This window comes from Bos javanicus, chromosome 10 (assembly GCF_032452875.1).
Source record: "Bos javanicus breed banteng chromosome 10, ARS-OSU_banteng_1.0, whole genome shotgun sequence".
In the NCBI taxonomy this organism is placed as follows: Eukaryota; Metazoa; Chordata; class Mammalia; order Artiodactyla; family Bovidae; genus Bos; species Bos javanicus.
Window position 1 is genome coordinate 84,803,661 of NC_083877.1, and position 25,711 is coordinate 84,829,371.

General features: G+C 38.9%; 2 protein-coding genes and 1 long non-coding RNA gene across 7 annotated transcripts in view; 2 read left to right on the forward strand and 1 right to left on the reverse strand.

The window, feature by feature from the left end:
- On the forward strand, positions 1-21,491 carry PTGR2 (prostaglandin reductase 2). 2 transcript variants are annotated; one of them, XM_061429433.1, is made up of 10 exons: positions 1-88; positions 3,702-3,786; positions 4,879-4,997; positions 11,969-12,160; positions 14,716-14,886; positions 15,914-16,123; positions 17,466-17,587; positions 18,695-18,782; positions 19,516-19,555; positions 20,432-21,491. In XM_061429433.1, exons 2-10 carry the CDS (start codon positions 3,750-3,752, stop codon positions 20,506-20,508), a joined length of 1,056 nt encoding a protein of 351 aa, XP_061285417.1. In that variant the 5' UTR covers positions 1-88; positions 3,702-3,749; the 3' UTR covers positions 20,509-21,491. The 2 variants fall into 2 exon arrangements, with proteins under 2 accessions (XP_061285417.1, XP_061285418.1); XM_061429434.1 differs by lacking the exon at positions 1-88 and adding an exon at positions 2,118-2,215.
- LOC133254958 (uncharacterized) lies at positions 18,012-24,114 on the reverse strand. Its single transcript, XR_009738815.1, has 2 exons — positions 24,027-24,114; positions 18,012-18,349 (listed from the first exon to the last, which is right to left on the reverse strand). It is a non-coding gene; the product is annotated as an uncharacterized LOC133254958 (long non-coding RNA).
- The window catches only part of ZNF410 (zinc finger protein 410), a 42,147-nt gene continuing 39,948 nt past the window's right edge, over positions 23,513-25,711 (forward strand). For 2 of the 4 annotated variants that reach the window (XM_061429420.1, XM_061429422.1), the window contains exon 1: positions 23,513-23,603. The gene's annotated coding sequence lies outside the window, so the exon portion shown is untranslated. Of the gene's footprint in view, positions 23,604-24,060; positions 24,142-25,711 lie in introns of those variants that run through there. The other 2 variants (XM_061429421.1, XM_061429423.1) reach the window with 1 other exon arrangement.

The following is a 25,711-nucleotide window of genomic DNA, read 5'->3' on the forward strand; positions in this document are numbered from 1 at the left end:
GTACTGCGGCCGGAGGGCAGAGGTCGCCCGGCTAGCCCCTTGCAGATTTCCGCAAAGCGCGCGAGACTTCCTCCCGAGCTCGTCAGCGGTGAGTGAGGCGCTTGGGGCCGCAGGCCGGGGTGGTTAAGGGTGGGGTTCCTGCGTCTGGGTCGGGCCTTCCGGGCGAGGAGGATCAAGGAACAGGGGCGGGCCTCTTCCTGACCGGGAGGACCTCCCGGCTCCTTCCCGGGGCTGCCGAGACGCTGGCATCATTGCCTAGGTCACTGGGATAGGGAATGCTTGAGGAGAAGCAGAGCTTTTTTTTTTTCTTCTTTCTTTTAAAAAAAGAATTGTTGGTAGTAAGCAACTGGCGTGCTGCAGTCCATGGGGTCGTAGAGTCGGACACGACTGAGCGACTGAACAACAAAAGCCACCTCAAGTTTGGCCAGAGTCGTGTCTAAGGTGCCTTTGGGACCTTCATTTAGCAGATATTTAATGGACACCTGGGCTTCCCTGGTGGCTCAGTCAGTAAAGAAAGCGCCCGCAATGGAGGAGACCTGGGTTTGATCCCTGGGTTGGAAAGAGCCTCTGGAGAAGGAAATGGCAACCCACTCCAGTATTCTTGCCTGGACAACCCCCTTGGACAGAGAACCTGGCGGGCTACAGTCCATGGGGTCGCAAAGAGTCGGGATACAATTGAGTGACTAACACTAATGGGCACCTACTATGTGCCAGGCAAAGAGGGAGAACATAAATCATTGAACTAAACAGGCATGAGTCCCTTGTCTTTGTGGTGCTAACATTCTGGGAAATCAGTTTGAAATTCTGGGCTGAAGATTTTTTTTTAGTAATTTGCATACCAGTAAGTGGTTGGTGGTGGGAGCCCTCGAGGAAGGTGAGAAAACAAAGATCCAATCAGGAATCCCTACATACTAGACTTGGGGAAAGGAAGAAGGAAACCAGAAATATCAAAGGAGAGGAGAGCCGCCATCTCAAAAGGTGGAGGAAATCCCGGAGATTTACACATTTGGTAATAAAGCCCTGGGCAATAGTCATTTGGCTCCTCCATCCATGGAATTTTCCAGGCAAGAGTACTGGAGTGGATTGCCATTTCCTCCCGCATTGCAGGCAGACGCTTTACCATCTGAGCCACCAGGGAAGCCCAATAATTGAGCAAGATCATGATGGAGAACCTTTTTTTTTTTTTTTTTAAGGTGTTAGGAGGCTCCTGTTATGGCAGTGGTGTGTGTTATGTTTCAGTCTATGGGGTTGCAAAGAGTTGGACAGGACTGAGAGACTAACACACTAGTGTCTTCGTTGGGTTTCCCGGGTGGCGCTGGTGGTAAAGTACCCGCCTGCCAATGCACGAGGCATAAGAGACTCCAGTTTGATCCCTGGGTCGGGAATCCCTGGATCCCTGGATCTCTCCTCTTAAAATACATGGAGGGAAAAATAAAATAAAATACATGGAGGAGGGTATGGCAGCCCACTCCAGTATTCTTGCCTGGAGAATCCCTTGGACAGAGGAGTCTGACCGGCTACAGTCCATAGGGTTGCAAACAGTGGGACAGGACTGAAGCGACTTAGCACATGCAGTGTCTTCGTTATCAGTTGTGTGATCGTGGGTAAGTTATTCAACCTCTGTGCCTCCTTTTGCTCCTCTATAAAATGGGAACTGTAACAGTACTGTCCTCAGAGGGTTGTTGGGTGGTGGGTTAAAGGAGCCAATGGCTATTAAGTCCTTAGTCCTGGCACTTAAGAACATTCAGGAAACAGGCTGAGAGAAGGAACTTTCCCCAAATCCCAAGTGATTAGAAGCAGAACATGTAGTCTGCTCTTCCTAGTTCAGTGTCCTTCCCCGTATATTAGGCTGGAAGGTAGACATTCAGATAACACTCTCTTTTTTAGGGGTGCTAGAATTTTTCTGTTGATAATTGATCTTATATTATTTTGGAATATTGTGCTGTGCTGTGCTTAGTCGCTCAGTCGTGTCCGACTCTTTGTGACCCCGTGGACTGTAGCCCGCCAGGCTCCTCTGTCCATGGAGATTCCTCAGTCAAGAATACTGGAGTGGGTTGCCATACCCTTCTCCAGGGGATCTTCCCAACCCCAGGATTGAACCCAGGTCTCTTGCATTGCAGGTGGATTCTTTATGGCCTGAACCACCAAGGAATATTGCATACCACCAATTAAGAACCTACTTAATGTCATACCTGGCGAATATGGTTTGCTTGATGTCAGTCAATAAGGACTTCCGTTTTTCTTTTCCCATTCGGGGTGAATTTAACACCACCACCACCCTTCCTTTCAGATCTAGAGCTGGTGTATCATATTTTAGATTTTAATTTTGGAACTAAATATCTTTATGTTTTAAATGTGTTGTTTGTTGTGCTTTTGAGAGATACTGCACGATTACCCTACATTAGTTAATTGTAGTGTTTGGCACTTAAAAACTTTCTAATTTAATACAGAAGGAAAGACTCAGTTCAGTTCAGGTCAGTCACTCAGTCTTGTCTGATTCTTTGCGACCCCATCAATCACAGAGGGAAAGACTAGTAGTTTACTTTTCATGCTGATAAGCAATATTTGGACAAGTCTACCATGTGCATCATTTGAAGAGATAAAGCATGCATTGAAAGTAATTAGAGAAAAAGGTGACAAATATGAAACCTCATTTGAAAAGACTCCTTTGGTTGAAAATTTAGCTATCACGGTGCTGTTAAACACCACTTACGGTCAGTTTTCTTTGGATCCAGTGTCAGTTTGGAAAACTTTGTTTTTTAACCCCTTGTGAAATTTATACACAAGGTGAGTCAACAGAAGATTTTCTTTTAAAAATATATTTAGCCCTATAAGACATTATAGAGTTCCTGCTGTGATGAGACAGAGTGCATACAGCACCACCTTAGAAAAGTGCTTAAACCCTTTAAGACTTATTTCCCTCATCTATAAATTGGGGATAATAATAAAAACATCTAATAGAATTGTTAGATTAAATATATTAAATACTATATGAATATGTATGTGCATGTATATATGTATATTTCATAGCATAACAGTCCTCGGCACACAGAGTAACATTAACAGTCTGTTCATGTTTAGTGATGGATAAAGGACGAAGGTCCAAGTCAGAGAGTGCCAGCACTGGAACTTCATTCTACTTCTTTCATTAGTTCAAATTGTAAACCCAGAATAAATTGATCTTTTTTCGTTTACTTAGCCATCCTGTGTTACATAACTTCCTAGAAGGTGAGGATTTTAAAATGCTTTTGATAGGTTACTTTTATAATCAGCAAAACTATTAAGAAATTTCCATGTTGATAAAGAGTTTTTGAAAATGTGGTTACATCTCAGTTAAGCAGTAGATTATCTGGCTAACTCCAGAGGAATATATCATATTGTTTTCTTTTAATTAAGCCACAGTAGGAGCCTTAGTCATGAAGACATGAAGATGAGTATGCTTGAATTATGAGGCCAAAACATTTTGTTCCACACAATCTTCAGTAAATTTGTCCCTGTTAGCTACATATTCTAATTAGATTTAGTCTTTTTCACATACTTGCTTGAGGAGGCAAACCCTGACAGGAAACTATAATCTTTTTGGGATCCTAAATATGATTTTTCCTTTCCTCATTCAGAAACACAAGTGCACTTTTGTTTTAGCTTTTAAATTGTTGAATATATCATTACTTTCTTGTGATTTAAAACATTTCTGTTTATAGGAGTTATTTTATAAAGAAGTCTTGTGAGACCACTGTGCAAACAAGGTGATGATTGTACAAAGAGTGGTATTGAATTCCAGACCTGGTATGTATTTGTCTGTATTTGTCTGAACAGCTGTGGTCTTTAATAATTATTAATGCAAATGGAGTAACAAAAAGTAATAATATAATGTCAATGTGGTAAATGAAGGAAGGAAGATACTAACACTAGTTGAGATCTTAGAGGAAATTCTTTAAACAATATTATCATTTTTTAAATAATTATCAAGGCCACTTGTTGAAGAAATAAGAAATAATATTTTAAAGTTATTACAATATTTAGAAGATAGTATTACAAATATATTTGGCTTTTGTTTTTTGTTTATAACGTGTAATATTGATTCTTAAGATATGCTTTTCTGTTTTATGTGAAAAGCACTGACCTATTGCATCATAAGTCAGCTACCTGACATCTAACCTGAACCACACCAAGCTTAAGTGTGGAAGTAACCTGAGAGATTTGGGCCTACGCTCCCTTGGTTTTGGTGTGTACCTAGTGTGTGGCCTGGGGAAGACACTTACCTTTTCTCAGTTTTAGAGAGAGCAATTCGATTAAAATGTCTGCATTCCGTTTTCGCTTTAGAAATTTGATGATTCAATGAACAGGAAGTTTTTCATGTTGATGTTTGATAGAAACCAAAACAATACTATAAAGCAATTATCCTTCAATTATAAATAAATTTGAAAAAATGAATAGGAAGTTTTGATAATAGTCATTTAAGTTTCTGTTTTCGTCTTAAAATGAAAAAGGATAGTTTACCAGTTTACTTTGGCTGATGTGGTGTTTCTGCTACCTGGTAAATTTTAATTTTCCTATTTAAAAAAAAGCTGGCTGTGCTTTTTTGCTTTTTGAAATCCTTTTTTAATTTTGTAACAGATGAGGTGATTTACCTGTTATCACTTAAAAAAGATTTTGACATTGACAGCAACATGCCAAAGGAAATTCTTGGAGAAAGCCAAGAGCAGTTGAAACTATTTGAAGAATTTATGCTGAGCTATAGAGAAATTTCAAAGCAATAGATTTATTCACATATGTATTTAGGGAGTGCTGTAAGTCCTAGAGTGACCATGTAAAGAATAATAAATAATTCTATGGGAAAGTGCCTTTTTGATTTTATATTTTTGTCTAATATTTTAGGAAAAAATGGTCATCCAGTGGCAGAAAATTTCCGAGTAGAAGAAGTAAACTTACCAGATTGTGTCAATGAAGGACAAGTACAAGTCAGAACTCTTTATCTTTCCGTGGATCCTTACATGGTAAGAATCAGGGTTTTGTGGCCTTGTGAAAATAATTTTATATCCATATTTTTTCATGTTGCATCTGAATTTTATTCTATTTTTAAAACTTATTTCTATTTTTAAAATATTTATTTATTTATTTTGACTGAGCTGGATCTTAGCTGCAGCATGCAGTATCTAATTCCCTGACCAGGGATCAAACCCAAGTTCCCCAGATTGGGACTGCAGAGTCTTAGTCACTGGACCACCAGGGAGGTCCCACATCTAAATTTTATTATATAATCCTCATGATTAATAAATATTTGAGCAATATATCTTGATACCCGTAAATTACAAATTACCTTTGTGTTTATTCCCTGGTGTTATTAAGGAATGTTACGGAAGGAATGTTTTCATAATAGTAGTGCATATGATTGGTCAGTGTCTTTCAGAAGTCCAGATCACTTCCTAGTACTAAGTAAAACTTGAGATAGTAAATTAAGATGGGAAATCCTCTCAGACTCTGTACAAGCTCTTTATTCTAGTAGGTCTCTTTTGAAAGGAACAAACTCACTGATGCTACTTCCAGATAAAGGAGGTTTATTGAAAAGAAATTATGTGTTGCCTAGGTCTACAGCTGAGAAGCCATCAGGCACATGAACTTAGGCTTCATAAACATGGATAGTTTTACTTCTTGCTTTCCTAGTGGATCCTTTTTGTTTCATTTTCTTGTCTATTACCCTGACTTAGAACCTCTAATACAGTGTTATAAGTGGCAAGAATGGACATCCTTGCTTGATCCTGATCTTAAGGGGGAAGCACTCAGTCTTTCACCAGTAAGCTTGTTGTTAGCTGTGGGATTTTTCTAGATGCCCTTTATCTAGGCTGAGGAGATTTCTTTCTATTCCTGGTTTTTTGATTGTTTTTATCATCAAGGGGCATTGGATAATTTTTATTGTGGTAACATGCATGTAAATATAAAGGATGCTATTCTAACTATTATTAAGTGTATATTTAAGGGCATTACAGTATTGTACAGCCATTGGCACTTTCTGTTTCCAGGACTTTCTCATCATCTTAAACAGAAACTCTGTGCCCATTAAACAATAAAATCCCCATTAACTCCTCACCCAAAAGGGGGATTTGGATTTTGTCATATGCTTTTTCTGCTTCCATTGAAATGATTGTATGGTTTTTGTCTTTTAATCCATTGATATGGTTTATTATATTAATTGACTTTCAGATGTTAAACCAATCCTGCATTCTTGGGGGAAAAAAATCCCACTTGGTCCTGCTGTGTAGTTCCTTTCCTTTGATATGTTGCTAGATTTATTTTACTACTGTTTTGTTGAGGCTTTTTGCATCCTCGAGCTATTTCAAATCCTGAAAGATGATGCTGTGAAAGTGCTGTACTCAATATGCCAGCAAATTTGGAAAACTCAGCAGTGGCCACAGGACTGGAAAAGGTCAGTTTTCATTCCAATCCCAAAGAAAGGCAATGCCAAAGAATGCTCAAACTACCGCACAATTGCACTCATCTTACCCGCTAGTAAAGTAATGCTCAAAATTCTCCAAGCCAGGCTTCAGCAATATGTGAACCGTGAACTTCCAGATGTTCAAGCTGGTTTTAGAAAAGACAGAGGATAAAAAAAACCAAAACAAAAAAAGAAAAAAAAAAGACAAAAAAAGAATAGAAAAGACAGAGGAACCAGAGATCAAATTGCCAACATCCACTGGATCATCGAACAAGCAAGAGAGTTCCAGAAAAACATCTATTTCTGCTTTATTGACTATGCCAAAGCCTTTGACTGTGTGGATCACAATAAACTGTGGAAAATTCTGAAAGAGATGGGAATACCAGACCACCTGACCTGCCTCTTGAGAAACCTGTATGCAGGTCAGGAAGCAACAGTTAGAACTGGACATGGAACAACAGACTGGCTCCAAATAGGTAAAGGAGTACTTCAAGGCTGTATATTGTCACCCTGCTTATTTAACTTCTATGCAGAGTACATCATGAGAAACGCTGGGCTGGAAGAAGCACAAGCTGGAATCAAGATTGCCGGGAGAAATATCAATAACCTCAGATATGCAGATGACACCACCCTTATGGCAGAAAGTGAAGAGGAACTAAAAAGCCTCTTGATGAAAGTGAAAGAGGAGAGTGAAAAAGTTGGCTTAAAGCTCAACATTCAGAAAACGAAGATCATGGCATCCGGTCCCATCACTTCATGGGAAATAGATGGGGAAACAGTGTCAGACTTTATTTTTTTTGGCTCCAAAATCACTGCAGATGGTGACTGCAGCCATGAAATTAAAAGACGCTTACTCCTTGGAAGGAAAGTTATGACCAACTTAGATAGCATATTGAAAAGCAGAGATATTACTTTGCCAACAAAGGTCTGTCTAGTCAAGGCTATGGTTTTTTGTGGTCATGTATGGATGTGAGAGTTGGACTGTGAAGCAGGCTGAGCACCGAAGAATTGATGCTTTTGAACTGTGGTGTTGGAGAAGAGTCTTGAGAGTCCCTTGGACTGCAAGGAGATCCAACCTTGCATTTTAAAGGAGATCAGTCCTGGGTGTTCATTGGAAGGACTGATGCTAAAGCTGAAACTCCAATACTTTGGCCACTTCATGTGAAGAGTTGACTCATTGGAAAAGACTCTGATGCTGGGAGGGATTGGAGGCAGGAGGAGAAGGGGACGATAGAGGATGAGATGGCTGGATGACATCACTGACTTGATGGACATGAGTTTGAGTGAACTCCAGGAGTTGGTGATGGACAGGAAGGCCTGGCGTGCTGCAATTCATGGGGTCGCAAGGAGTTGGACACGACTGAGTAACTGAACTGCACTGAACTGAAAGATTAACTTTCTGGACATGGTCTAAGACTCTGGCCCCTGTTTGGCTGTCCAGCCTCTCCCATACCCTTTGACCCTCGCCTTGCTGGACTTGATTCTTGTGTAACACACCAGTACGCCTTTTGGCTTAGGCCTTGCATTAATCATGTCTTTCTGTATTTTATAATTTGTCATAAAATCATTTTCTGTATTTTATGATGCTTTGACATCTTAGGGGCCTTGCTAATCCTGGAGAGACTGCCCCTCCCAGTGCTAGCTGATTTTTAGAGATAATAAACAATTTTCGTGGGACATACCTTTCATATGTAAATCAATCAACTTAAAACCCATATTTCCAGCCACTTCCTTCCTCTAACTCTCACATACCACATCAATATTTCTACCCCGCCCTAAATCACCCAAGGGCTAGGTGCCAGACAACTAGGAACACATCCATGAGCCAGAGCCCACTGAAATTATTCAGTCTGTCCAACTCTAATGTACCCAAGCTTGCCTACCCTACCTTACCACTCCTTTCCCTGGAAGCCTCAATAAAGAGTGGGCCATGCTGTCCTCTCCCCACTTTTGCCTCCAAACTCTGGTACTTTCCCACGTGGCCCTGTGTGATATGATATGCCTTTTCTCTACGGTATTATAATAAATTCTTCTTTCAAGGCAATTGTATCTATGTCTGTCATATTATAATAACTGATTAAAACAACATTCTGGGAACTTCCCTGGTGGCTCTGCCTGCCAGTGCAGGGACACAGGTTTGATCCCTGGTCCAGGAAGATCCCACATGCCTCAGGGCAACTAAGTCCAGGTGCTGCAACTACCGAGCCCATGCTCTAGAGCTTGAACTCTGCAGTAAGAGAAGCCACCACAGCTGGAAAAAGCCAGCATGCAGCAAGGAAGACCCAACACAGATACAAGTAGATCAATAATAATAAAAAAAACCAAAATTCTGGGTACAAATTAAAACAAGCCTCCATATCTAAAAACTTCCTTTCCCTTTCCCTGACCAACCCCTCTTATTCCCTAGGAGCCTGCTTTATGCTTTAAAAGAGATTTACTTTGGCAAATCACCCTTAACCCTCAGACTATTCCTCTCTATTAGATTTTCTCAAAAATACCTTGACCTTCAGCATGTATCCCAGTTTTAATTAATAATTATTTAGTTATCAGATGTTTGTCTTCCCTAATAAGAACTTATTAAAACAGAGGTCTTATTTATCCCTGTATCTCCAGTGACTAGCATAAGTGCTTATTAAATATGAATTAAAAGAAGGAAGAAAATGACTTTGGTTGCTTTCACTAGACACTGTTCTTAAAAAAGCATAAGTGGGACTTCCCTGGGGGTCCAGTGGCTAAGACTCTGAGGCTTCCTGCAGGGAGCCTGGGTTCAGTCCCTGGTCAGGGGACTAGATCCCACATGCCACTACTAAGGCCTGGTGCAGCCAAATAAATATTTTTTAAAAAGCATTCTTTAAAAAAAAAGGACACAGGCATCTTTAAAGGGAAAAAAGGAATCTGCTGAGCATTAAATGATTGTAATTTTGTATCATTCCAAATTTATGACTGATTTTAATCACTATGTGCGTATTATATTTTACATGGTTATATTTAATATGTATATACTATTTTGATTTCATATTTGTGATTTTATATTCATATCTTCATATGAGAAATTAGTCCAAATATTATTTTGCTGGTTGTATGACATTTTATCTTATTGACATCATTCACTTACCTATACTCCTTCCCACTTTTTCGATTAGCCTTAAGAATCAGGACTTGGTGTGGCCAGTATCCAATGGCTGCTATACTTGCTTTGAAGAATATATAGGGACTTTCCTGGTAGTCTAGTGGTTGAGAGTCTGCCACCAGTGCAGGGGACATGGGTTTCATTCCTGGTCTGGGAAGATTCCACATGGGGTAACTAAAGCCCGTGCGCCACATCTACTGAGCCTACATGTGCTAGAGCCCACAGGAGAAGCCACCGCAGTGAGAAGCCCACACAACGCAACTGAAGAGTAGCCCCCACTCTCTGCAACTGGAGGAAGCACCTGTGCAGCAATGAAGACCCAGCACAGCCAAAAATAAATAAATCATTTCTTTTTAAATCTTAAAAAAAATTGAAAGGATATATGGGAGGGGCACACAAGCAGAAGTATAGTATATTCCCACAGGAGCTTTGGCATCAATATGCCATGTGGTCATTTACCCTGGTGAACTGAACCAGACCATGTAGGGCCCCTTGATGGAGCAGACTTCCATCTCTTCCATCCCCTGGACCACACTGTAGACTTGTACATCTTGGCCTCCGTAAGAGAGGAAAGAACGAGCCACAGAGAGGAAGAAAGCCTTAATTGCCTCCCAGAGAAGTCTTTAGCCCTAGTTCTATGGAAGGGTGTGGTACTGTGGTGACACTTTGTCTTTGAATAAAGAGAACATCCATCTGAAGTTAGGGGGAATGATGTAGTACTTGGTCTGAAGTTTGATGAACAGCTGTATAAAAATTGTTTCATTTCTCTTTTGGGTTATTTCCATTGTGGAAGCAGTATTGCTCAACTGAAGAAATGAGTAGTATTATGGTCTATATGTTGCAAGTCTGTTTTCTATTAAAAATGGATGTTTTATAATATTATCAGCAACATGTCAGTGTACCTAATTTGCTACAACCCATTGACACAGAATCTTGTATTATGCTAGCATATAGGACATAAATTTCTTTAAATATTTAAGAGGGGCTTCCCAGGTGGCACTAGTGGTAAAGAACCTGCCTGCCAATGCAGGAGACATAAAAGACATGGGTTCGATCCCTGCGTCAGGAAGATCCCCTTGAGGAGGCAAAGGCAACCCACTCCAGTATTCTTGCCAGAATTCCCATGGACAGAGGAACCTGTCAGGATGTAGTCCATGGGGCTGCAAACAGTTGGACATGACTGAGCGACTAACACACACACAATCCACATGTCCTGTATACTTCAATAGTTTTTAATTCACTCACAAAGTTGTCTGTTTACCACAATCTAATTTTAGAATGTAAATTCTTTTTTTTTAAAGGGCATAGAATTTGCATAGAAGCTACACATATCCTCTCAAATACTTTAAAAAATCATTTATTTATTCATTTTTGGCTGTGCTGGCTCATTGTTGCTGCCCAAAGGCTTTCTCTGGTTGCAGGGTTAGAGCGGAGTTGTGTGGGGCGGCAGGGTGTTGGTCTACTGTTTGCTGGAGTACACAGGCTTCTCATTGCGGTGGCCGCTCTTGTAGTGGAGCACGGACTCTAGGGTGCTGAAGGCTTCAGCAGCTGTGGTAAGTGGGCTCAATAGTTGCTGTTCCTGGGCGCTAGAGCACAGGCTCAATAATTGTGGCACACAGGCGTAGTTGCTCCATGGCATGTGGAATCTTCTCGGACCAAGGATCGAACCCTTGTCTCTTACATTGGCAGGCAGATTCTTTATCACTGAGCCACCAGGAAAGCTCCTTAAATTCCTTTTTACTTTATTTTTAAATTTTTATTTTATTTTTAATTGGAAGATAATTACTTTGCAATATTGTGATGACTTCTGCCATACATCAATATGAATCAGCCATAGGTATACATATGTCCCCTCCTTCTTAAACCTCCTTCCCACCTCCCTCCTCATTCCATCCCTCCAGGTTATCACATAGCACTGGCTTTGGGTTCCCTACATCTTACAGAAAATTCCCATTAGCTATCTGTTTTACATATCATAATATATATGTTTCAGTACTACTCTCTTAAGTCATCCCACCCTCTCCCTCCCGCACTGTGACCGTAAGTCTGTTCTTTACATCTGTGTCTCCTTTGCTGTCCCCTAAATAGGATCATCAGTACCATCTTTCTAGATTCCATATATATATATATATATATATGCATTAATATATGATATTTGTCTTTCTTATTTATTTCATTCTATATAATAGGCTTGAGGTTCATTAAATTCTTTTTGAATTTCACTTCTTGTTTTTTTCAGGATAAAAAATAACTAAAAGGAAAAGAGAAATTAAGATGAGTTTTGTTTGGCTAACACTGTACTTAATATTATTGAATTATATACTTCCTTTTAATCACTGGGTGAATAAGTAAACTGGTTCAGTATTATCAGACAGAAGTATCCCAATCTATGTTTCTTTTTTCAGCGTTGTAGAATGAATGAAGACACTGGCAGTGACTATATAACACCTTGGCAGCTCTCTCAGGTGGTTGATGGTGGAGGTGTTGGGATTATAGAAGAAAGCAAACACACAAATTTTATGAAAGGTGATTTTGTGACTTCCTTCTATTGGCCCTGGCAAACCAAGGTTATTCTGGATGGAAATATCCTTGAAAAGGTGATGTACAATATAAAGGATCTGATTTTTCTCTCTTGTTATTCCTTTGTGCGTTTGATGTTCAGTTTTGTTTGCTGTCAGGGGAAAAATAAAAGCATATGTTTTCTTTTTAGATAGCTTCCAGAATGTGAAAAGCCTTTATTCCTCTTCCACTGTTGGCTATAACTATATATGACAGTTCTTAGATTGCCAATGAATGATGTTGTTTTCCATATTTAATTCTCAAATTTTACATGTATAAAATAAAACCTGGGCTATAAGCATCAAAAAATGCTTTATACTAAGAACCAGAATGCCCTTTATAGTTAAATGCTTGAAAGGTTTCCTAAGAAAGCTCCAATACTTGGTCCACTTGATGCAAAGAGCTGACTCATTGGAAAATACCCTCATGCTGGGAAAGATTGAGGGCAGAAGGAGAAGGGGCCGACAGAGGATGAGATGGTTGCGTGGCATCATTGACACAATGGATGTGAGTCTGAGCAAACTCCAGAGATAGTGAAGGACAGGAAAGCCTGTCATGCTGCAGTCCATGAGGTTGCAGAGTTGGACACATCTACGTGACTGAACAATAACAACAAGCAATTACCACTTGATTCAAGAAATCCATTTGGTTTGTGCTTGAAATTCTATCTTGTGGCAGAAATCTTGAGTTCGGTTTCTACTGTTTGGTTGAGTCATGTGAAATTACCAGTATTTGTCTGCTTTGACCTACAAAAACTGGCAGCTTCATGTAATTCAGCCTAATAATTGTCATCAAGGAAGTTACAGTATGTCTCTAACCTCAGTTTCCTCATGTGCAAAATGAAAACAATAGCTATCTCACCAGTGAATGTGAGAATTAAATTAAATTTAATTAAATTAGAATTGATTTAAATTAAATTTAGTTATAATAAATGTGATTAAGGCTTTGTAAAAAGCTTTATACAATTTTAGTATTTTTTATGATTACAAATTCTTACAGTTAGTTAAAGGTGGGTGTTAAGATACAAGTGATATGGGAGACATTACACAATCATTTTATCAATGTTTAAAACTAATAAACAATGTTTAACTAGAAATTTCTAGTAGGAAGTGAAAAAGAAACATTCAGCGTTTCTAGCTTTCCCTGTCATAATGATATAATGGGAAATTGAGCAGTTGGGGAGAGCTTAAAAATGTTTGAGGGGTAGGTATTACAAATGAGGAAGAGGAATTCAGAAAGGATAGAAAAATGATGTTTACTAAACACAACTTATCTCACGATGTTTTTTTTTTACTGGCCTTACTAATAGATAACTGCTACCTACAGGATATATTTCTATGTCTGGAGAAGGAAATGGCAACCCACTTCAGTATTCTTGCCTGGAAAATCCCTTGGACAGAGGAGCCTGGCAAGCTCCAGTCCATGGTGTCACAAGAGTCGGACACAACTTAGCAACTAAACCACCAAACCACCATATTTCTGTATGTTGTACTGTAGACCTTTCTGTGTATTGTAGACTTTAATATCTCCATTACCTTTATCTATGCATCAGACTTGACTGATAGCCATTTAAAACTGATTACAGACTGCCATTTTTTTCTTTGTGGCAGTTTAATTGCAAATCAAGGTGGTGAATCTTGATTACTTTTGGTGGTTTGTTACATTTTTAATCTCTAAAATTATTATAAAACTTTTATGGTAGAGAGTTTCTATATAATTTTTTTTTCATTTTCCCTTAATGTTACAGATAAGAAAACAGACAGAAAATGTAAGAGATGTACAATTAACTATTGATTGGGCCTGTTAAACATATAAGTGTAAAATGCTGAAAAGCTGAGAGACCTCATTTTACTCTGTAATTAAACGAGAAGAAATTGTATCACACCTTCCTTATATTTTCATGAAACATTTGAAGTATCAGTAACGAGAACTGTTAAAGAGTTTGAGCTGACTTTTGTATAGATAAGTGTTTACTCTGAAATTGCTCAGAGATTTTTAAACCTTCTAATTTTGTGTAGTGTTTTCCTGTAAAGTGTTTCTTCTCTTTTGATATATTTGAGACACTGGCAAGAAAGACTGAAAAATGGTTTACTGTTTATGTTGGGTTGTTTATAGTCCGCTTAAACCGCTTGAACTGTTGTTACAAAATACAATGGAATGAAATTTATTATTACAGCAGAAATTTATTTTCTTACAGTTCTGGAGGCTAGAGGTCTGAGGTCAAGGTGCTGGAAAATTTGGTTTCTGTTGGAGGCTCTCTTCCTGGCTTTCAGATGGCCCTGTTCTCCCTGTATCCTCACACAGCATCCAGCCTTTCTTCTGTGAACTTCGGAGAAACAGATCTCTGGTGGCCCTTTGTCTTCTAAGGCCCTTAATCCTATCAGATTAAGGCCCCCTCCCTGATGCCCTCATTTTAACCTTAATTATCTCCTTAAAGACCCTATCTCCAAATAAAGTCACACTGAAAGAGTTAGGTCTTTAACATATGAATTTGGGGAGTTCATATTCATGAAGTCATAGGTTGTCTCTACTTTGTTGACTTAAGACAGAAATTCCTAATATTATTTTTTTAAAGGTATATATTTTATTTTAGGTAGACCCACAACTTGTGGATGGACACCTTTCATATTTTCTTGGAGCTATAGGGATGCCTGGTTTGACTTCCTTGATTGGGGTACAGGAAAAAGGTCATATAACTGCTGGATCTAATCAGACAATGGTTGTTAGTGGGGCTGCTGGTGCTTGTGGATCCTTGGCTGGGCAGGTAAGCTTTTGGAGAATTATCTGATTTTCTAAAAAACTGGTCATAACTGAATCTCTGGATCTGTGTATATAGTTTAAAATATACAGTTGAACAAATTTGTAATGTTATTTTACATATATTTGGTAGAAATGATTATTGCATGCTTAGACTCTCTTCCTAACAATGCGAAAAATGTTGTAGATTTTTTATATTTTATTCTCTTTTAACCAAAAATGACATGGTAAATGCTGGAGCATTGCTCTGATCTGTATGAAGGAGAAAAAAATCACAGAGTACGTGTCTGGAATTCCATGAATTGAAAAAATAAATTTATATTTAAAAAATATCTTCAAATAAGAAAGCACTTGTTGGGTTCTAGAGGTAGGTTAATATATTCCCAAGTGACTCAGTGGTAAAGAATCTGCCTGCAGTGCAGGAGACGCAGAGACATGGGTTCAATCCATGGGTTGGGAAGATCCCTTGGAGAAGGAAGTGGCAACCCACTCCAGTATTCTTGCCTAGGAAATCTCATGGGCAGAGGAGCCTGGCGAGTTACAGTCCATGGGATTGCAAAAGAGTCAGACATGACTTAACTACTAAACAACAGCAACAGAGATATAAACATTATGATACAGTTTTATAAAGTACATTATTTTATGAATAGTAGCCTTCAAAGTGTGAAACCACAGAAACAAACATTTTATCTTAATAGTGATTTTAGTTCCTCACAGGCCCAAAAAATATTGAATTGCAAGATAGAGATGTTTTTGGTTTGAGTGTTCCTTTTATGAGCTCATCTTTAAATTGTGAGATTTTTAACCTTCAAACTAAGTCTAATTTTATTCACTCTTAATGTTTTTAAAAATGCTGTTATATCTGTTCTCAGTTCTTTTGGTTTCAAATTACCTTTCTTGAAAAGACTTACAAAAGCCTAAATTGTGATGAATATTTTCATATAGGTACTTGTATTATCTTTCATATTTTCACATTTTTCCACGTAAATTGTGACAAGAGAAAGTTGTTTAATTTTCAAAAATTTCTCCCCTAGATTGGCCGTTTGCTGGGCTGTTCGAGAGTCGTGGGAATTTGTGGAACACCTGAGAAGTGCCTCTTTTTGACCTCAGAATTGGGCTTCGATGCTGCAATTAATTATAAAGAGGGGAATGTTGCAGAACAACTCCATAAATTATGCCCAGCTGGAGTGGATGTTTACTTCGACAATGTTGGCGGTGACATCAGTGATACAGTGATAAGTCAGGTTGTTTTCTGATTTGGTTATAAATTTGAATGCTATATTTTATTTGATGTGATATCTTTTTAACTGATAGTGAGAAAAAAAAAACTTTATAAACTTGTAGGGTTTATGGTGAAAAACAACATGATGGTCAGTATTCTAATTAAGTGATACAGAAGAGCTTGATGAAGCTGTTTCCATTTGTTTGCAGATTTGCACTATGAGCATTAGTTTTAGTTCTAGCAATGTTATGTTTTCACCTTTATTTTTGTGAAAAATTACAGTTGTATTATACAAGTGAAGTTCTAAGCTTTAACTCATTTCTAACCATCAGCTCTCAGCCATCGCCCTCTGACTTTGGGTTGGGAAAGGATTTTTATAGTTTACAGGTATTTGAATATTTTAATCAACAGCTTTATAATTTATCAACATTAGCTATTGACACTACATTGTCCTTTACTATATGTAAAATTATTTTCAACTGAGGTTAAATTATTTAAACCCAAAGAAATACTCTACCAATAATGAAGTAGCAACAATGATGACAATGACAACTAATGAAATTCTTTTACAGATTACCAAAATCTTATTTTTTACCTCTATATTCCTTTCAGTTCAGTTCAGTCGCTCAGTTGTGTCTGACTCTGCGACCCCATGGACTGCAGCATACCAGGCCTCCCTGTCCATCGCCAACTCCCAGAGTTTACTCAGACTCATGTCCATTGAGTCGGTGATGCCATCCAACCATCTCATCCTCTGTCATCCCCTTCTCCTCCTGCCTTCAATCTTTCCCAGCATCAGGGTCTTTTCAAAAGAGTCAGCTCTTCGCATCAGGTTGCCAAAGTATTGGAGTTTCAGCTTCAGCATCAGTCCTTCAAATGAATATTCAGGACTGATTTCCTTTAGGATGGACTGGTTGGATCTCTTTGCAGTCCAAGGGACTCTCAAGAGTCTTCTCCAACACCACAGTTCAAAAGCATCAACTCTTTGGCACTCGGCTTTCTTTATAGTCCAACTCTCACATCCATACGTGACTACTGGAAAAACCTTTGGGGTAGATTTATTTGCTAGCTAATTAAAACTCTTTGATACATATACTGGGTGAGTCTTTAGAGCAAAATCAATTAATTGGCATTAAGGGATTAAATACTATAGGGAATTCCTTATAGTATTTAGTCCTAATCAACAGTGTTGTTAGGACTGTGCACTTTCACTGCCGAGGGCATAGGTTCAATCCCTGATACGGAAATTAAGAAAAAAGATTAAATACTAGAATCAAGGAGGCTTTCATTGAGGCAGCCATAAGATCATTAAATACAGGGAAGGTATATATCTTAAGGTATAATCATCAATTTTCTCTGAACAGATGAATCAGAACAGCCACATCATCCTATGTGGTCAAATTTCTCAGTACAACAAAGATGTGCCTTATCCTCCTCCACTACCCCCTGCTATAGAAGCAATCCAGAAAGAAAGAAACATCACAAGGTATGTTCTACACTTTCCCCATATTACCAGATTCAATAGGTTTAAAGATCACAGATGGGTTCAGGATGGGGAACACGCATACGCCCGTGGCGGATTCATGCTGATGTGTGGCAGAACCAATACAAATATTGTAAAGTAAAAAAAAATAAATAAATAAAAATAAAAAAAAGAATATACAAAAAATTAATAAAATGATGTATTTTGCTTTTAGACTGTAAAAAAATAAAGATCACAGATGTATAGGAAATATATTGTTCTTCATATATAATTGTTTCCTATTATATAAAATTTGAAAATGTACATTTTAAGGTGGTTCAGTATTTAGGTTTTGGTTAACTAGCTCCCTGGCAGAAAACTTTTTGAAAAATGCACCTGTTCAGTCCATCTTTTTTTTGTGAATGTTAGAAATTCAACTCATATTGGCTTAAGTGCAAAAGACATTTATTGGTTCATGTATTGAGAAGTTCAATATTAGTACTAGCTTAGATTTGGCTGGGTAAAAGGTTTGCATAGTGGTGTCCAGACTCAGTTTTTCTTCACCCTGGGCTGTGCTTTTTTCTGGGTTGGTGTGGCTCCCTGCGGACTCTCCTCTTGCAGTAGCAACAGGATGACTGTAATCTTTGCTCTTGCATTTCACCAGGTTAGCAATCCAAGCAAAAAGAGAACAGTTCTCTTCTTGCAGTTTTATCAAGTCCCAAAGCTGATAAGTATTGGCTCAGACTGGCCTGGCTTTCATCGCATGAGGGTAGGGAAAGATGCAACCTACAAAGTAAAACCACAGTGTTAATACTACATGGGACTGTCGATCCTGAGCAGACAAAACAATAGAACTCCACTATATGTATGCTTGACCCACTCCAGTGTTCTTGCCTGGAGAATCCCAGGGATGGGGGAGCCTGGTGGGAGGCTGTCTATGGGGTCGAACAGAGTCGGACACGACTGAAGCGACTTAGCAGCAGCAGCACGATACGTATGCTTGTAATTGCACCTAAAGCTGTATTTGACCAGACTCTATGTAATTAACACATTTTTGAATTCAGGAATGATTTGATATGAGCTTTTTCCCTCCCTAGTCTCTGATCATTATCATTTTCTTCCCCACTACAGAGAAAGATTTCTGGTGTTAAATTATAAGGATAAATTTGAGTTTGGTATTCTCCAACTGAGTCAGTGGTTTAAAGAAGGAAAGCTAAAGGTAGAACTTGCTTCTATTCTTGATCAATATCATTCTTCCTGCTACTTGATATGCTTTTGTATTATTTGAGTTTAATATTAGTTTCATAATAAATATTTATGTAAAATAAAAGTATACTGAATATCATAAATTAACTTTACCTCCCAGAGGAGTATAATGCTCCTGATTGAGAAACCTTCTCATCATTCCCTTTATTTAAATTTTATTAAACTTTACTTTTCTTAGATTATAGGTTTTTGTCTTTTCTAAATTGTAATATTCATTAGCAAATATTTATGGAATATTACTATGTGTTAGAAGTTGTTCTTTCTCAAAAATCTTTTAAGCATTTCTTAGTACCTCTCCACCACCCTACAACCTGCCCTTCTTGTGATTGAAAATCAGCAATTATCAATCTGAGGTCCAGAGACCCCTGACCTAGGATGTTCTTGAAACATGCAAATGATAGGCAAAGGTGTATGTGTATGTGTGCTTATATAGTTTGTTTTTTGAAAAGAGGGCATACAGCATATGACATATAACTGAAGATTAGACAGTGGGAAAATAGGATTGTATTAATATTTTAAAAAATCAATTGATAGGAAACTTTTCTGATCTAGCTATATAAAATGAAAAATATCTATTTTTAGACAGAAAGTGCTAAATAATATTGCTGCCTTTTGCAAAAATGTAAACCATTAAGTAGAAACACTGAAGTCTGAACAATATAAAATATACCTATTTCGATTTATAGATCAAAGAGACTATGATAAATGGATTGGAAAACATGGGAGGTAAGATGAATGTAGATTCATTTACTATACACATCTGTTCAGCACAAATACTGTCTTTTTTCTTTTAATTCTTTTCAGTTGTTTTTTTCTCTTTTGAATCACATTTCTTTCCTGTGAAACCTTAAATATCTTAAACTCTATGAAAGTTCAACGTAGTGGTATTTAAGAGCTATTTTTTTCTCATTTCAAATTATAAAATATTTCTTTGTTTTTGTAAATAATTATTAAAAATTTTAAGAATTATGAAAGTTATCTAGCCTCTAGGTAACTTTCTCAGATTGAATGGTTCTAAGTCATCAATCATAAGATTACATTAAGCAGATTTTCAGTATTTGGACTTCTTTTTTTTGGCTAACATACAGATTTCAGCAATCTTTTATTTTAAATGAAGAGAATTAAATCAAACTGTTAATTTTTCCTTTTTAAGAAGAAGATCTAATGTATTTGGTTAATGTGTTTACCAAACTGAAATATAAAATTCACTCACATGATAGATGTTCATTTCACTTAGTAAAACTTTATGGTTAGATTTCTAATATTTTTTAAGCTATTACAATTGTTTTTTCTGACATTTATCCTCATACTTATTTTGCTGTAGTCTTCAGACTCTGTAACATTGAACATGGATGTAGACGCCAATTAAACATTTATAGTTTGGGTAAAAAACACATTTTTAAGATGTTAATTGGGTTGATTTGTCCTGTAACTTTGGTAGCAGTTTTACTAGCGGTTTCTTTTCATGAAAGTTTCCTTCAGTACTTAAAATCATCAAAGAAATTATTCACATTAATCATATATGTGCCTGGTCTATTGACAAACATGTATGATGGTGACATTATGTTGTCAGATAACTTTGTTTTTTTTTTTTCTTTCCAGCTGCATTCCAGTCCATGATGACAGGAGGTAACATCGGAAAGCAGATAGTTTGCATTTCAGGAGATACTTCTTTGTAATCTCCATAAACATCTTCATCAAGGAAATACATGGATTTCTTTCCATTCTGCTGAAAGATTTCACGATACATTAAAAAACCCTTAAGAGTATAGATCGCTTTGCTTTAAATGTGATAATAGGTGATATTTTCTTAGTTGCACAACATAATTCACGCCTATATCTTCAATATCATATATTTACTCTACATCCTATATGACTATTTACTATAATAGATTGATGTCAACGTGACCTATTTTTCCTTCTTTTGCTAAAACTAATATTACATGAAATTTGTATCAGATATTCAGAAACTGTTGGAGATTTAATGTAACTTTAATAGATCATACAAAATATTTTTAATAGTTTTTATAACTTTATAATGTTTGTTTAAAATAGAATACTTGAAAAGACACTTACAAATATGTATTCATTTGGAAATGCTTTACGTAATTCTTGAACTGTAGCTTGATGCAAGAATAAATAGGATAGTGTTTCCATATTGTGTTGATGGAAAAGGGACTTAATGGCAGGGTATGTGTGTGTGCAGGAGTTGGGGGAAATTCAGAGCTTGTGGAACAGTTTTTGGAGTAGAATAGAGGCTTTGTGTCAGAAGTAGTATAAGTTAAATAACTGAGACTGGTTAGGTTGATGGAGGGACTTACTACAGAAGATGATCTATTTGTGTTTTGCCAAGTAGTCCACAGTATAGCCTAAAAACCCAAATCTATATTGATAAAAGCCTATGTTTATTTTAGGTTAGTAGGCGCATACTATCAAATACTTACAAAGATTTCAAGAGAAATAGGTATAGACATCACTTCAAGTTTTAAGTGATGAAAAAGATTTAAATACAACTTCAAAAAATGATAGAACTGACTGAGCAAAAGTAACAAATGGTTGTAAACATGCATGTTCAGGACCTATTAATGTATCTCTATATAAGAGCATTTGTTTTATTCATTGTAATCAACCCTTTAATACAGTAAAATTGAGGGTTTTTTTTAAGTGTTGTGCTGGTTTATAGTCAGCAGTTTACAAACTGTAGTATGCTTTTGTGTAGATTCGAACTGTGTTGTATCAGTCACTCCAGTTGACCTCAGTGGCCTTCAGCTCTTTCTGTTGTATATACTTTTCCATTTCATCTCCATAGAGAGCTTCATCTCTTGTCTAAGTGTTGATAACTCCTAAATCTATCTTATTTCCAGTCTCTTGAGCTAGGTAGGCCCTTCCCTGGTGGCTCAGACAGTAAGGAATCTGCCTGCAATGCAAGAGACCCTGGGTTCGATCCCTGGGTCAAGAAGGTCCCCTGGAGAAGGGAATGGTAACCCACTCCAGTATTCTGCCTGGAGAATTCCATGGACAGAGGAGCCTGGCAGGCTATAGTTCATGGGATTGCAGAGTCAGACACAACTGAGCGACAAACACTTTCACTTCCCAAGTAAATATCCCACTTTCTCTTTAGAAGAACAGCTATGACAAACCTAGACAGCATATTAAAAAGCAGAGATGTCACTCTTTTGACAAAGGTTTGTATAGTCAAAGCTATGGTTTTTCTAGTAGTCATGTAAGGATGTGAGAGCTGGACAATTAAAAAAGGCTGAGTGCTGAAGAATTGACACTTTCCAACTGTGGTGCTGGGGAAGACTCTTGAGAGTCCCTTGGACAGCAAAGAAATCAAACCAATCAATCCTAAAGGAAATCAACTCTGAACATTCATTGGAAGGACTGATGCTGAAGCTCTAATACTGATGTGAAGAGCCGACTCATTGCAAAAGACTCTGATGCTGGGAAAGATTGAAGGCAGAAGGAGGACAACAGATGATGAGATGGTTGGATGGCATCTCCGACTCAATGGACATGAGTTTGAGTGGACTCCAGGAGATGGTGAAGGACCAGGAAGCCTGGTGTGCTGCAGCCCATGGGGTCACAGAGAATCTGACAGAACTGAGCGACTGAACAACAAGAACCCCATAGGCACCTGGGATAGATAAACTCGGCTTATCTAAGGAGGAAATAACCTTCCCTTGAAAGGTGTTGCTTCTTTTCAAATCACCATCCTTTGTGTAGGAAACTACTGGTTTCTTCAACTCTGTCTCTATTCTTGAAAACGCCCTTCTTAGAAAATGGCTTTTATTCCCAGGTGGCTCAGTGGTAAAGAAACTGGCTGCTAATGCAGGAGATGCAGGTTTGATCCCTGGGTGGGGAAGATCCCCTGGCGAAGGAAATGGCAACCCAATCCAGTATTCTTGCCTGGAGAAGCCTGGGGGGCGGGGAGGAGCTACAGTCCATGGGGTCGCAAAAGAGTTGGACGTGGCTGAGCACGCTGGCACACCACTATCTTAGCTGAGTCTCTCCATCCTTTGGGACCCAGCAAGTATTCAAAAATGACTAATCTCAAAAACTCAAGTCAGACACATAAAGCTCTAAATTGTGGCATCAAGCCTGAAACTCAAGGGTTCTAGCCCCCTGTGGACATCCGAGAGCTCTTTACATCCGAATGTACTGACGGAACGAAGACTAGGGAATCCACATTTCAAAAAGAAAGTTATACACCTGAGTCTCAATTTTTTTACCCCGCCGGGTATGTAATGCAGAACTATTCTGGAAGTTCCTTCTTAAGTTCCACTTAAGCTTCAAAGTCCTCTCCACTGAGAGAACTCTGATAAATGTTTAAGTAGTGATCTTTTCTTTCTCGCTTGCCTCCACTGCAACCTGTACTGATCTCAGCTGACAGGAAAAACTACCCCGTCCGTTGCAGCAGGGAAGCAGTGACGTCACGACTAGAATTGACTGACCCCGTTTTTTCGGGCTTCGCAGACCACGGAGCTACAAAGGCCGAAAGGGAATGAGTGGGAGGCGGGAGAGCGCAGATCCTACCCTCACAGAGCCAAGCCCTGGGCTACCAGCTTGGCCCGCGCAGGCCTGAGGCCACCGGGCGGTAAACCTCTTCGGCTATACGGTCGCGGGGCTGGGAGGCAAGCGAGTGGGTGTGTGCGTGGGGGCGGCCAAACTTCCTGTCCCGCGCTTGAACTGCTTCCGGCAAGAGCCGGAAGACGCTCTGTGTGGACAGAATTCGGGACCGACTGACTGACGGACTGCTGCCCGGGACTAGAAGGTGAGTTCTCGGGTGGTCCCGACCACACCCGCTCGGTTGGGTGGTCTCCGAGAGGGAGGAAGTCAGCGCCGGCTTCTCGGGGGCGCGGGCTGAGTTTGTCCCCGGAGAGGACCGGGAAACCGCCCCCGGGGCACCCCACCCGGATCTGGAGCGGCGGATCTGAAGCCCTACGGCTTCGGCTTTTCTCCTCGAGGGCTTCTGGGGCCGGTGTTTCCGCTCCTTTACTTGGTTTGGGGGCCAGGGACATGGGGACAAGACCGACCTGAGAAAGCTAGAGTCAGCGAGTGCCCTGGGCGGGGGCTCCCAGACTGCACCCGCAGCGAGGCCCGCCCGCCAACCTTGGGGCCCTTCACTAGGCCGTTGTAATCGGGGAACGATGATGCCAGGGCGACTCTGCCCTGGATATTTCAGCCCCAGATCTACCTTCTTTTTCCATATGTCCACTTTCTGGGACTAGAAGAAGGAAGACTGCCGACTCGGAGGGGCTGGGCCGCCGGTTTCTCCTTCGCGTGTCATTTGAAGGCGAGGGTGTGGAGCTGTGAGTGTTTACCGCCTGTATTCGTTTCGCAGTTTCTATTTATCCTCTGAAGTCTCTTCGGAGAAAAGAATTCAATTAGTTTATTAAAGTTTATCCCTCTTGCTCATGAGGCTCTGAAATGCACTTAGGATTCATTTGTTAAACTTCATTCAAAGTTAAATATTAACTTTGAAGTTAAGAATTTGTACTTCTTCCTCATTTTGACCCAATGGTCGACGCAGCATATTTAATATGTAAAGAGGATGAAAGAAATATTTTAAAATAAAACCAGGGGCGTTTTGTTATTGTTAGGGAGTGAAAAATTCCACTGTCTTCGTATGAGACAAAGTGAGGTCAACTAAGCTAAGTAGAGATCTCGTTTTTGGCAAATTACTTAATCTCTAGCTTTGACACCCCCACCCCCTGTAAATGAAGAAGGTTACCTATTCATTCAGTAAATATTTCCTAAATGTTTAGTTTGTGCAAGCACCATGCTGAGTTAGTGGGAGGATGAATAAATTCAGTGAATCTTAACTAGTGAGAAAAACATGCTGAAAGACGACTAACTCCCAAAGCAGGGTGAGAGAATTGTTAGAGAGAGGTTAAACTGTGTTGTGAGAACACCAGGGAAGGATAGATTTGTTTTGACTGGAGGGAAAAGATGAGTCTTCATGGAGGATGGCATATGAGTTAGATTTTGAAGACAGGAAAGGATTTCAAAGATCACAGCTGGATTGCAGCGTTTATTACTGGAGGGTCTTATTACTGAAGAACTATCCCAAGGGAAAGATCTTGAACACTGAAATAGGTTGGAATGTTCATTTAGTAGCCAATTCAGTGTGTACTGGAGAAAAGGATTCATTGAGGAGTATAGTGGATGCTTTAACTGAAACAGTATTTGAGGACATACTGTTGAATATTTAAAATGCCACGCTTAGGGATTTGACTGTTAATTCTGAGGCACTGAACTTTGGGCAAGGGAAGTGACATAAACTTCTCTGTGTTTTGGAAAGATAACTAGAGTGGCTGCATAAAAGATGGATTGGAAAGGGGAATTTTAAGGGCAAGGTGGCCAGTTAGAAGCTTGTTTTCATGTTGGAGTTGAAAGATAATGAAAAACCTAAACAGTACATTATGGTAGGAATAAATTTGGAGGAATCAGAACCACTGGGATTATTTAGATATGGAGGATGAGAGAGATTGTTCAAGATCTAGAGTTTGCAGCTGAGTGGGAGGAAAATTGGGCAATAACTGAAATGGATAATACGGGAAGAAGAACAGGTTTGGTGGGGAAGATGACAATCTGGATTTTGGACATGGTTAAAATTGAGATAAACATCCACTTGGGGATACCTAGCAAGCAGTTAGAAATAGTTTGAGTTCAGAGAGAGGTTAGTAATAGAGACAAAAATTTGGGTATCATTTATCATTTGTGGTGTCATTCATTCAATATGCAAATATTTATTTAGTGCCTACTAGCTGCTTACAGAGAAGCTTGCATAAAAGCCCTTAAAGCTCATAGTAAAGACAGTCTCAGAGCTTCATAGTATCAGAAATGACTCTTGGAGACCTAAATTCCTTATGAATTACA